Here is a 13,803-nt window from a genome sequence, read left to right as displayed (position 1 = left end):
TAGCTAATTAATTTAATTTTTCAAAACATCTACTTTTGATTTCATCTATTAAGCGATCACAAGCATTGAAAGTCTATTTATCGAAATAATAAATCTAATTTGCTTGCTGATAAATTGATTTTCAATTTCAAAAAACAAACTTACAAAAATAAAAATAATTTTTTTTGGAACGTTAATAAAGTGCACCATTTTTTAGAAATAATAGGGTTTTCTAGAAACGATAATTAAAATTTTAATTAAGGGCTAAATTAGTCCTATTTAGTATTATTATGATTCCTTTAGCAGTATTAAAAAAAAAAAACACAAAGTTAACAATACTTAAGAGAACATAAATTAATTAATAAGAGCCTTAATAAAGTTAAATACAAATATTGATTGCATTCTTAGAAGAAATAAGAAATTTAATAAAGATATATTATTAATTATCAAGGATACATATTTCAATAAAAATAGAGGGTATGTTAAAGCGCTTAGTTTAACAGAAAAGGAGTTTATTTAATACAAATCTACTCTAAAATGCATAATTATTAAAAAGTAGCTAATTGAGTAATTAGAAAAATAGTAATTTCTCAACAATTAAAAAACGTGATATTTCTATTTTTAATTATGATAACAACTCCTACACATCAGAATAGATAAATTACATTAACTAGGTCTAAAATTTAAAATATAGTGATCTAGTAACCGAGTGTAAAAACCTAAAATTAAAGCCAAAGGACCGTACCCGTTAATCTCTTATATATGCTATCATAGAATCTTTGCCAAAAATTGCAGAAGATGCTGCTGCAAGTAAATTAATTTGCTTTTTTACATTTATTTTAAATCAGAATAAAATCACAAAATCTAAATGCGGGTAGAAATATCTAAGTTGATTTCACAATATATAACCAAACTTAAAATTAATATCTTTTACTATTATGGTAGATAAGTCCTTTATATTCAATTAACTTTTATAAAATTTACAAGGTGAAATTAGCCAATAAAATAGCAAAACAAGCTCTTTATTAAACCGTACCTAAGTAGAAAAAGAAGAAAGCAAACCTATAATCACAAATAGTAGTTAAGAAAGCGATTCACGTTAATTATAGTCTGCTTCTCGTGAAAATTTGAATGAAGAAATTAAAAAAACAATGAAATAGATTTTATCAAAAGATGAGTATAACAAATTCTTAAATAACTTCATTAATGGAGCAGGTGAATACTCAAGAAAAGTTATAGAAATAGACTAGTAAAACTAATTGCGTTAGATATTTAACCAAAATGAAGTTTTATAAGAATATGGAGACCGTATTATTTAATATATTGAACCAAAGGCAACTCAGTCAATTCATTATATTGAAAATTACTCATTTGAGCAATAGTAAAAAATTGTTGAAGCTATGTCACCAATGTCAATAAACAAAGAAATCAGCCTTCTTTTGAATCGCTCAAACTATATTAACGAATGTGAAAAGAGCTATGCCCTTAAGATTAAAACATCAAAGCATGAATTGTCAAAATACATGTACTCTCAACTATTGTGTATTGAAAATGAATATTGCGGCTTATTCAAGGATGAAGCAAAATAATTTTTGAAAGAAATTAGTAATTCACGTATAGTTAACTCTTCAGTTCTACACATTACTAAAACCTTATCTGATCCTATTTAATTTTGGCACTATGCTTCCCTATTCAAATGGGGATCTCCTTCATCTCTTATCTCCTTATGGAAAACTTTAACTCTCTCTATTGATTGTAATTTTTTATTTTAGATATTTCAATATACATTCAAATAACATTTTACTTAGCTATTAGCCACAATCCCTAAGCATATTAGCAAGATAGAATCAATAATTTTATTATAATTGAAGGAAATATAAATATTATTTTAAAAAAATAGTTTATGATATTGATAACATTCAAACTTTGACTCGCTGCTTATACATGATTAGGAAATATTCAAGGTTTTATCCTCAAAACAATTAAAATAATTAGGAAGAGATTCAATTTTATGAAAAGTTAACAAATGTTATTCTGCAAATGATTAGCGAAAAAGATAACCAAGTTTCATATTTCAATATTGCAAATATTTTAGGTTACTTAAAGCAAATAAATATTCCATTCACTACAAAGACACAAAAAAATCTCTAAAGCATAGCTGTAAAATATTAATTATTTTTTGAATACTTTTTGAATTTCTAGAAAAATCTAAAATAAAAAATTAATTTTTTGTAACTTTGTTAACAAAAAATAAATAGGAAGTCTTTATTGACATTTACAGAGCAGATTTAGAATAAAAAACCTTAGAATAAACAGGAAATTAGAATATTTAAGAAAATTATTTAGTGAGCCCCGAAGTTCTTGATAATTCTACACCAGACTATTTTGTGAGAGCTCTTTTTGCTTTGAGCTATTTTCCTAATCCTCCTTAAATTATAATTAACGATATTTTCTAAAAATTGGTTGATTCTGGTCTCGAATTCTTTGAAAAGGGAGTAACTGTAAAGATTCTATCTCAATTAATGCTTAGCAACATTCCTATTAATGATATAGTTGCTGAAGCTATTAGAAAAAATAAAAAGGTTATTTATGATTTAAGTATTAGAGAAATCTATGTCTTTATTTATTCTTTTAAAGACAGTAATTAAGATATGGGAAAATTATATCACCACTTCTACTTCTAGTAACAAAAATATTAATTAAATCAATCTTACTTAATTATTAATTCACTTTAATTTTATTTTTAGAACTGGCCTCTTCTTGGATAACGTCACTTTATTAAACGACTTTAAGCAAGTTGTTATGGTTGCAAAAATCCACTACTACATTCTCACATAAAAGATAAATGAACACAAAAGAGTGTACTTGGAAAAACGTACCAATTAGGTTCTTAATTTAATTAATAAAAGCTGCACTGATTCTGTTTGCAGAGACTATATAGCTGATATCATTTACATTGCATCTCTCTTTATCCCCTATCTCAACAAACCAGACTTTTTGTTCACCAAAATAATTAAAAATATTGTAAATATCATTTTCACTCTAATTAAAATATAAAAATGTTTGATAAAATAATAAAATATTAGTAATACTTGAAAGTAAATAGCGAAAATAGACCACTATTCACTAATTTCATCATGAAAACTTTAGAAAAACTAAATCCTCATTATGACTTTTTTATTAACTACGGTAGTTTAGATTTGGAATACAATGATAAATTTAGTACTGAAATGAAGGTTCTTTTAAATTTAATGATCAAGAAGTTTATTGAATCAAAGTTACTAAGCTTTTTCCTATTAACTATTTAACTTTGTTCTGCTCCTAAAATTTTGAAAGAGGTTGTTCAAAATGACATGGAAAGGTAATTAATTTTTCTATTCATTTTAGCTAAAATCTTCAATATTTTTATTTTAAAAAGACATGAATTAGCTAAAAATTTGACATTACAAATCATCAAAATTCTGGGACACGAAAACAACAAATTCGTCTTTTCAAACTTGGTAATGTTCTCTTGTTTTGTTGACACTAACTTCGAATCTATTCAAGACGAAACCATTATTGCAAAAGCTCAATAAGTTATTTTTGAGTCATTCAAAAAAATAAACAAAGAATCAAACGAAAATGATGATTTACTCTGGATTTATTATCATTCTAGTATTTTAAATAAGATTTAAGGCCAAAAAACATAAGAACCAATCAAGAATCTGAATGAATACTTTTTGAAAAATGTTGTAAAGCCAATTTGTGAAAACTAAATAGGTGTAGTTAATCAAATTATTCATGAAGATGGCATTGTTTAATATTTCAATAAAAATGTCAATTACAGCAATCTTCAGAATATAATTTATCTTCCTTCTATTCTTAAAAATCTAGCAATAGATATTACTAAATAGCCATCTATCTAATAGTATTTGTTGCCTAAAATTAACAAGGAATCTAAATTTTGGAATGGTCAATTTTTAGTAGAAAACCTCATCATTCTTAACAAACTGAAAATTAACTGCTTTGATATATTTGAAAATGTTTGCGAAAACTTATTCACTACATTTATTTATTATCACGACTCATATGATTTTTAACTAAACAATGAAATATATCCTAACAAATAAAAGATAATTGAAATCTTAGATTCATATTCTAACTAATATATATAGTAAATATTTATTTTATTTACTCATTCAAATTTAATCTTTTTCAAAAATAAAATAAAGATAAAAAAATCTTAATCCTAATTTAGAAGTAACTAAAAATAAAAATTTTGTTGCTTTGAATGTATTGGCATGCTTTGTTTTGAAGGATCTCTCTCCAGAAACTATTTCTGTAATACGAAAAAATAAATAATAAATTTTTTAATATTTTTACATAAATAAAAGAGCATATTTGAAATGATGGGATCAAACCAATAAATTTATTATAAACAATTTGTGAGATTAATGAATAATAGTTAATTTAATCTTTCAAACGATCAAATCCTCCATTTTTACATGAAATTGCCAAGTAAAATTAACAAATATGATTTAAAAATTTATAACTATTTAATTTTATTATTTAGACTGGATCAGAAATAAAGATTTATCAACAAGAGTTGACTTAAAGTTAAAACAAAGTATATTGAATATTCAAGAATCCGAACGTGAGTACTGTGTTAAGGTAATTAAGTTTAAATTTATAAATTCTATTTAAAAAGACTTTTTAAATTTCAAATAAATGGATAGAATTAATCAGTCTTTAAAAAAATATAAAATTGAAAATTTCCAAATTTATAATGATAAATTAATTTTCCTAATTAAGTTATACAAAAATATCAATTTAATTAATACCAATAATATTTTTATTTCCTTTAAATTGAATAATACAAAAATAAGTACTATAATTCCTAATATTGGAATGACTAACAATTTAATAAGGAATAATAAATTTTCCTTCTTTTTTTTCATCTCCTCAAACCTCGTTGCTCTTTTTTGAAGAGTAAACGTGGATTGAGGAATTACGGTATTAAAATTAAACTCACTTATTAAATCTATGGTTAAATGATAAAAAGATTAAAAATAATTGTTGATTAAATTAATTTAATAATTTCATATGGCAATTTAAAAATATTAAAAATTTTTTTATTAATGAAAAGTTTTACACCAAAGAAATGATATTTAACGATTAAGCAACTGATATTTTTATTAACAATCTCTCAGCTAATCCTACTATTGAATACTTTTAAATCTTGCTAAACTATTTAAGTATTGGAGAAATTATTTAAAACGAAAGCTAGTTAGAAATAATTGAAAAATATTACAACAAGTATTATGACTAACTATCAAATGACTCACACATAAATATGATTTAAGTAATTGTTAATTACTAAATAATGAATTAAAAACCACTAGTTTTACCTAAAAACATCACTTTAAACGAACCAGCATTTTATAAGTTTGTAAACAGAGTTGTTATCGATGGAAAAGAATATTTGATTCCTTACTAAGAAAGCTTTACTCTTTCACACGAACTTCAAGTTCCTTAATTTAAAATATTCCCATGCTCATCGATTAATAGTGAATAAGAATAGAATGAGTAATCTTAAGAAAAATTACCTGAAAGCTAAAGTACTTAAAAGCAACAACACCTTGAAAACATAGAAATTACATAAGATATTTATGAGTATCTCAGATAAATTAGCATGAATAGCTCATATAAATGCTAAGGAAAATCAATAAATCGTTACTATCTTTATCATTTGATTGCAAAGAAAAAATTAAATGAATCTACTTATGCTGAAGAAGAAAGACTTGAGAACGAATTCAAGCAAGCATAAAGAGAAGCTACATTTGCACTCAACAGAAGTGAGGACTACAGTAATTTCTTAGTAGATTTTTCTCTTGCTATTAAGAGCGATGAATTCGAATCCGTTGATTTAAATTACTAAGGTGAAGATACCCAAAAAATAAATATAAATTATGCTATTAGATTTAAAAACTCAAGTAAAAAAATTGGGTTTATTTACGATGACGAAGCTCTTTGCAAGGTCTCAAGCGATGGTTCATAAAAGGAATACCATCTAAGCAGCTAAACTAGAATGAAAATAGAATTATTAGAAAAGCATCATGGTTGGACCATCTATCCAATTTATTATGAAAGATGGTGTTAAACTTTCAACACTTTTGAGGCCAAAGAAAAGTTCATCAAAAAAGTTTTAAATGTACAAGAATTAAATTGAGCAATCAAGTAGGTTAAAAGTTTATTTAATTTAAATGAGAAATTAAAATAATAGTTAAAATATATTTATAAAATGTAAAATTATTTATTGTAATTGTAGTAATTAATTAATAATAAATGTTCTTTTATTAAATATATTTATTTTAGGTTTAATTTTCTTAAATATTTTTTGTTTATTTTACTAAAAAATGAAAAAAAAAATCAATAAATAAATAAATAAAAAATTAGAAGCGCTTTTTATATTTATTTAATTTTACATATAACTTTTTTCTGGAAAATATATTAATTTGTAAAGATAGATATTGAATTTATTAATTCCAATTTTAGTTTTATATTTAAAAACCAAAAGTTAATATTTAAGAAATAGTTAAAAGAAAATTCTAAAATATCATTTGACAAAAGGAGATTGATTATTGGTAGCAAAAATGTTTTCAAGATTTAAAAAAACTTCTGAAGATTAGAATTCTAATGCTTCATAAACAAATTAAGAAGATTTATAAAAGCTTGCAAAAGAACAAAAAGTAAAAATTGCTAATTAATTAATTATGCAAAAATCCATATTAACATTTTTATTCAAGGAATATATAAACAAGGATTTTAAGCAAAGAGTCTAATTGTACTAAATAGATAAATGTTTTAATCAATGCGTGAAGTCTTTTATGGAAAAGTTATTTACTCCTTATGAGAAAGAGTGTTTATAAAATTGCATACAAAATATGGTTGGGTTTGAAATAGAATTTAACAACGCATTAGAGGAAATATGATAATTAAAAAATTAAGCATTTTAAAACTATAAAAATGTACTATTTGGAGTTATTTTATATTAAGATATGTTTAAGTATGTTTTTATTCACTAAAAAATAAAAAGTAGCTTGGTTTTTTTAGAAACAAGCAGATAATTTTATTTATTTATATGTAATTATTGTGATTTTCATATTAAATGTAAGTAGAATAAAAGCTATTTAATTAGATTAATCAATCAATTTAAAGATAAAATAAATAAAAGTAAAATATGTGTGATATACGTTGAGCAAATATTTATATTAAGCTATAGAATTAAAAGATGAATTTAAGTAATGCATTTAATCATAATAAATATCAACTAAAAATAACTGACTAATTAATTAACTAACTAAATGGATTTATTTTATAATATTTTATTTAGAATTATAATAATTTCATATTCAAACGCTCATATTAACTTAAATGTTTTTTGATTTGAATAGAAATATTTAATTTATTCACTTAAAGAATCATCTGTCTTTATCATTGACAAATTCAGCCATTCTAGGAATAACTTTAGGTCTAAGTTTTGTAAAGGCTTCATCTAATTTTTTAATTTCATCATCAACTTATTTCAACTAATCTTCATCTAAATTTTCTTTCATTTTATCACGAATTTCTTTCTGTTTTGTTTTAAATAATATTTATTTTATTTTATTCCAAATATTCTTAATTTAAATAAGGTTAAAACCTTTCTTTGAAGGGCCATTTTAATTTAATCCTCAGCTAAGTGTTGAGTATAAACTTTTTCAGCTAACTTTCTACCATCTTTTATTTAAGCATACAAAATAAGTTAGTATTTATCAAAAAGCAAATTTATAAATCAAAAAAATAAAAAATCTAATTTTTTTTCATTTTTCAAATATTTACAGTGCTAATCTATATACTCCTTGTCTTCTTTATCATAATCATCTTCTGTGAATTCTTAGCCTAATCTCTTTTTATGTCTTTATTCATAATTATAAACAATTTTATTAAATTTTCCAATTTATTGACTTATCGAAAGATCTAAAATAAATTCAATCTATATTCAATTATTTACTGTTTGATTGCTTCATATTTCTTCAAGCTTTTTTCTCTTTTGTAGATTCTATAATTTAAATTTTGGAAAAAAACATTATCTATTAATTTTATTTTGGTGAAAATGAATTAAGTTAATTACTCATAAATGCTATAAGCCATAAAAAGACCACCTACATTAGCAGCAACTTTAATCAATAACCTTGAAAAACTATTAGATGCCATTCACGCTATTATTTATTTGTATAGAATATTTATTTATATATCTACTTTTTTAAGAAATTTTGTATATCTTTAGTAAACAAAAAAATATTAATTAACAACTAAGAAAATATTATTAGACATAAGCAAATTAATTAATCAATAAAATCTAAGTTCTATTTCTGGAAAATAAATTTCAATTATTCGCAATTTCTATTATACATTAGAAAGTAAAAACAAAGCTAATCTGAATTCTACCAAATATTTTATTATTTTAAAATCAAATATAAGATTTATGCATAAAAATTACTTTTAAGCTATTTCTAATTTTTTAAATTAAATTAATTTTCTTTCTTGTTCTTCTGACTTCAATAAATCAATTGAAAATTATTTTATGAAAGAAGTATGTGTAATAGAGCTACTAATTAATTAAGATAAATCTATGAAATTTCAAAAATTCCAAAATTTTAAAATCGCTTTTAAATTATAATTTTTTTGTTTTTAAATTAAATTGACCTTACTTTCTAATTGCAAAGTATTTTACATTTTTATATAACAATATTAAATTATTTGACATATTTTTTAAAAACAAAAATGCATTGATACAGTAAAAACTGCCTGTCATAAAGTGGCCACAGTTCAGACCAAAATTTGAGTCAAATAAAAAGGAGCCAACTTTATCAATCAATCTTTTTATTATGATTTAATTTAATTTAAAAATCTACTAACAATAAAAGAGTGCTCATATTATCAAAGCTCTCTCATTAATAAAGGTTTGACCATATATTCATTATACTTTATAGGTGTTTAGATGAGTTTATTTTTGCTTTTGTCTTAAAATTGTAAAATTTAAATTTAGAAAGAATGCTAAATGTGGAAATGTTTAGATTGCTTCGAGTATAATTTGATTTTATGAATCATGTTCAATAATTAATTAATAAATCATGATTAAAAAGTTGAATGCATTTTATTGTATTGTATTTTGAAAAAGTAGTTTTGAATGATAATATTAAGTTGAAGTATTTCTATAAAAACATTCGTTTAAATAAAATATGATTAATATTTGATATACATCATAAATACTTAAAAATAAAATGAATTATTTTATTTTAATTTAATTTATAAGTTATAATAAAGTATAAAATTTATTTTTCTCAGAAAAGGAGGAATTATTTTCTGACAGAACCAATAATTTCGTTAGGAACAACTTAGAGGGCGTTGAATCTGACGGTTTTGGAGATGGGTCTATTATAATAAACAGAAATTTTAGAATTATATATTTTTTAATTATTTTAATTATTTAGAATATAAATAATTGATTAGTTACCTGCATTGACCAGCAACGAGGATATCACCTTCCTTGACGGAGAAACAGGGGGAGATGTGGACGGGGATGTTTCTGTGTCTCTTTTCATATCTGTTGTATTTTCTGACATAGTGGAGGTAATCTCTTCTGATGATAACGGTTCTGTTCATCTTGGTGGAAATGACTAAACCCCTATAGTTAAAAATAAATTTTTTAATTACAAATTTTAAGGAATTAACTAACTAATTAATTAATTTTAAATATTATCTATATGTAACAATAAAAGATATCCTTCTGCTTATTCTTTGATTTATTCATTCATTTATTAATTTCTACGAGTATTTAATATATTTATATTTTTATTGATAAAAATATGCGATCAGAATTTTAAGTTATAATTGGCATTCTTTCTTTATTCATATATTTGCTTTTTCCTATGATTTCCTTTTATGTTTAAAGCAAAAAAATATTTTTTTTTTGTGCTAATCATTTTTTCTGTTAGGTATCATCATCCATCGATTGATCGGATGCTTTTATTAAGTCATTTTTAAAATACTTAAGTGAATTTCAAAAGCCTAAAAATCAATCTGTATTCATTATATTATTTTTTATATCTATGCTTTAATTTTTTTGAGCTATATACTAGGCTAAATACTTGTTATTGGATAGATATACTGTATTCTATTAAATGTTAATAAAACTATTCAATCCCTTAAATTTTTCAATCCTATTTTTATTTATTTCATATTTGACTCCTTCTATAATAAATGCTTTAGAAGATCGCTTATTATCAAACATATGTGCTACAAAAGCTGAGCGTTAATGAGCAGAAAATATATTTAGAAGCATAATTATTGTTAATATAGATAATTTTGTTTTAGGGTTTTTTAATTTTATATAAACTGTATCATACTTAATGATCTTTCCTCTAATAGAAAGGTTGGAGGTGAAGGGGCACTTCTTATCGACGTAGGTACCTTCAATAGCTTCCTTAGGAGTCTTGAAGCCCAAACCGATGTTCTTGTAGTATCTAACACCAGCAGAAGTCTTCTTAGCCAAAAGCTTCTTAGAGTTTAAGAAAACACCGTCTTGTTTTTAGTAAGCTCTTTGAATCTGTAGAATTATTAAAATGATATTAATTTATTGTTTTAGCGAAATTGAGCATTAAATTGGTAATTTTTCCATTTTCGGTTTTAATTTGGAAAATTTCATTTTTCTCGCGACTAATCATTATTCAATAGAGTAAAATAAATAAATGGCTTAATCTAAAATTGAGCGTAAAATTAATATAGCTGCTTGCTGAATTTGCAATTTAACCTATTTGAAGCGATTTATTTTTTTCATTTTCATTTTATATTTACTCTTTTGAAGTTATAGAGTTAGTCAGCGAGATATTTATAAAAAGAAATTCTAATTTAAAATTAAAAAAGAAAAATATCTCACTTGAGTATCCATTTTGTCTATGATGTAATTTTGTATTCTTTTTTTTCTTTTGTTTTATTACTTTAATTATTTCCTTTTTATTTTTTCTTCTTTGTTTAATTTCTTCAAACTAATTTACTATCTTTCACACTTTTTAAGTTTGCCCTCTTTCTAATTTTATCTAAATACCTATTGATTTACCATGTATTCAAACATACAGGTTCCCTTCATTTCTTCGCTCATTTTTATTTTGACACAGCCAATTAGTCAGTAGTCTATTAATCTATCTGCTACTTGCTTTTGCTTTTATTCATTCATATTTCATTCATTGATTGATTGTTTTTCTATTTAATTGCATATAAACAAACACATAGTAATTAATCTATTCATTTATATCGAATTTTATTAGCAAATTATAATAATAATAATAAAATAAGATTCATATTTATCTTTCTGCATATTTTAAACTCCTCAATATATCTTTTAGAATTAGACTAACTATTCCATTTTTTTATATTTAAATTCATTAATTAATTTTTATTTTTATTTTTTTGAAAAAAATAAATTATTTTACTTAAAAATTATTTAAATTTCAATTAAAAAAGTATTTTTCTTTTTTTTAGTTAATGTAAAAAAATATTTTTTAAAATTTTATCTTTTAATTAATTTATTTTTATTAATTTACAATAAAACGATATGTACAATGCTGCTTTATTTTAATAAATAGTTTAATTTAATTTCAAATGCTATTTGAATCTTCATCAAATGGCTTATAATATTTTCTGAAAGGGTTATTTGTTTTAAAGTCTGGATTACGGAACGACTACCAATAATCTATATTTATATCTGGAAAACTTCTGTAATCATATAAATTGTATTTAGGACCATCTCCTAATCTTTTGTTTTTACTCATTATTGTTTCACTTAAATACAAAAACAGCTCCCAAAACTTACTCTTAAATTATCTAACTATTCCTGGAATCTTCTTGCTCCTATATTTGAAAAAAGTTCAAATTATTTAAAATATTTTTAGAGAAATAATATTGAATACTTTTCTAATTCTACGCTTTCTGCTTTTACGTGATCTATAATTTATTGCATCTTTTGAGATTCTTTTTCGCTATTAAAAATGAACAAATTCATTTCATTGTTGACTCTCCAACTCCACCTATCATTATTAAATGATCCTAATTTTAATAAAGACAAACATTAATTTAATTGTATGCATTTTTTAATTTTATTTTAATAAATTAAACGAATATAAAAAGTATTTATTACCGACTGTGAAATGCTTGTTATCTACCATGTATGTCTTCATGTGTAATAATCTATCTGTAATTTCATATACTTTGCAGCCATGCTCTATTAGATTTTTCATTAAATTTTTATTACTAAGTTTTGCATATGCTGGCTAATCTCTATTTTATGATGTGATTAGCTCTACTTTAACTCCTCTCTTTAAAGCCTTAATAAGAATATCATCGAATTCTTTCATGGGATAATAATAAGGCTGAATCATCACTATATTATCTTGAGCTGAATTTATTTATTTGATAACTTCATTTTAACAATCTTTAACATTAGGCTGATGATTCTTTCTGACCAGAGTTTAGAAATCAACATAGTCACTATCAGGATAAAGTTTTTCTAATATCTAACATGTTTCAATATTCGATTAATTATATTTGTTTAATTATAATCCATATAAATCAGCTGTTTGGCTAATGTGATTTCTAAATCTACTAAGATTCATATTCTTAGACATGTAATTAATGTCATAAAATTCATGAGTACCGTATTTATATCCTCCATAACAATCCTCAATATTAGCACTACCAATGCAAGCATAATTATCAATAACCAAGATTTTCTCATGGTGACGACGGAAAAATTCTTAACTAGGAATATTTTTATACATATGTCTATAAGTAGGATTCAAACTTTTAAATAGACCTCCATACTTTTCAAACTCAGAGAGTAATTATTTATTAACGTGATTTTATAAATCATCAACAAATAAGACAACGTTACATCCTCTTTTACAAGCTTCAATCATTTTTAAGAAAGTAGTATTAGCTGTTTCAGAGTTATTAAATGCATATGTTAGCATCCACACATAGGTCTGTAATATAATAAATAAAAATTTATGAATATATAATTCCTTTTATTCCCAAAATATAGTTAAGTTATATTTTAAATAATATAATTTGCATTTTTTGTTTTTGTCATTATGTCAATTATATTTTAATTACCATACCTTAGCTTAATCTATTTCATACCATATTTTTTTGAAAAATTCATCACCTATTTATTTTGAAATTTAATTAAACATTTTATCTCTTTAAAACTTTATAATACCTTCTAGTACCATTTCAGATTTAGGAAATAGCACATCTTCCATTTTATATTCATTCTTATAAAACTTTTAAAATATATTTTTGGCGCTTTTATGAAAATCACTATTTAAGAAATCTAAATTTATATCTTAACTCATTTTTATTTGCTTTGTTAATTTTTGTTCAACTAATTTGATAAATTAATTTAATTATCAGACTTTAGAATTTTCTACAAAAGGTAGATCTTGAATTATCAAAAGCTTATTAATTTCTAGGTTATTTTTGTAATTTATAATCAATTTATATTTTACATTTAAAAGTTACTCTTATCAATTAAATAAAAATATAGGGGGTTGGGGTTGGGGTTGGGGTTGGGGTTGGGGTTGGGGTTGGGGTTGGGGTTGGGGTTGGGGTTGGGGTTGGGGTTGGGGTTGGGGTTGGGGTTGGGGTTGGGGTTGGGGTTGGGGTTGGGGTTGGGGTTGGGGTTGGGGTTGGGGTTGGGGTTGGGGTTGGGGTTGGGGTTGGGGTTGGGGTTGGGGTTGGGGTTGG

At 23.7% G+C, this 13,803-nt stretch overlaps 5 protein-coding genes across 5 annotated transcripts; 2 read left to right on the top strand and 3 right to left on the bottom strand. All coding sequences in view use genetic code 6, as the record gives it.

Moving 5' to 3' along the window:
• Window positions 1-458: 458 nt before the first annotated feature.
• Window positions 459-6,187, top strand: TTHERM_01109790 (hypothetical protein; the record flags this gene model as incomplete). The annotated part of the gene is made up of 11 exons (XM_001030188.2): window positions 459-789; window positions 967-1,734; window positions 1,880-2,139; window positions 2,238-2,662; window positions 2,727-3,003; window positions 3,066-3,340; window positions 3,398-4,132; window positions 4,191-4,299; window positions 4,353-4,476; window positions 4,532-4,629; window positions 5,105-6,187. The coding sequence occupies 11 exons, from the start codon at window positions 459-461 to the stop codon at window positions 6,185-6,187; spliced, it is 4,485 nt and encodes a 1,494-aa protein (XP_001030188.2).
• Window positions 6,188-6,611: 424 nt separating this feature from the next.
• TTHERM_001109782 (Tim10/DDP family zinc finger protein) lies at window positions 6,612-6,950 on the top strand (the record flags this gene model as incomplete). Its single annotated transcript, XM_012799130.1, has 2 exons — window positions 6,612-6,707; window positions 6,765-6,950. 2 exons carry the CDS (start codon window positions 6,612-6,614, stop codon window positions 6,948-6,950), a joined length of 282 nt encoding a protein of 93 aa, XP_012654584.1.
• Window positions 6,951-7,439: 489 nt separating this feature from the next.
• TTHERM_01109780 (hypothetical protein) lies at window positions 7,440-8,214 on the bottom strand (the record flags this gene model as incomplete). The annotated part of the gene is made up of 5 exons (XM_001030187.3): window positions 7,440-7,592; window positions 7,661-7,737; window positions 7,840-7,916; window positions 8,012-8,059; window positions 8,132-8,214. 5 exons carry the CDS (start codon window positions 8,212-8,214, stop codon window positions 7,440-7,442), a joined length of 438 nt encoding a protein of 145 aa, XP_001030187.1.
• Window positions 8,215-9,145: 931 nt separating this feature from the next.
• Window positions 9,146-11,046, bottom strand: TTHERM_01109770 (40S ribosomal protein S11, putative). Its single transcript, XM_001030186.3, has 4 exons — window positions 10,940-11,046; window positions 10,410-10,609; window positions 9,518-9,688; window positions 9,146-9,435 (listed from the first exon to the last, which is right to left on the bottom strand). The coding sequence occupies exons 1-4, from the start codon at window positions 10,949-10,951 to the stop codon at window positions 9,345-9,347; spliced, it is 474 nt and encodes a 157-aa protein (XP_001030186.1). The 5' UTR covers window positions 10,952-11,046; the 3' UTR covers window positions 9,146-9,344.
• A 611-nt stretch (window positions 11,047-11,657) lies between these two features.
• Window positions 11,658-13,412, bottom strand: TTHERM_01109760 (phospholipase D domain protein; the record flags this gene model as incomplete). Its single annotated transcript, XM_001030185.2, has 5 exons — window positions 11,658-11,910; window positions 11,970-12,105; window positions 12,197-13,040; window positions 13,176-13,222; window positions 13,277-13,412. 5 exons carry the CDS (start codon window positions 13,410-13,412, stop codon window positions 11,658-11,660), a joined length of 1,416 nt encoding a protein of 471 aa, XP_001030185.2.
• Between the last annotated feature and the right edge of the window lie 391 nt (window positions 13,413-13,803).

This window comes from Tetrahymena thermophila (assembly GCF_000189635.1).
Source record: "Tetrahymena thermophila SB210 genomic scaffold scf_8254504, whole genome shotgun sequence".
Taxonomy (NCBI): Eukaryota; Ciliophora; class Oligohymenophorea; order Hymenostomatida; family Tetrahymenidae; genus Tetrahymena; species Tetrahymena thermophila.
This window is presented reverse-complemented; position numbering and strand designations above follow the sequence as displayed.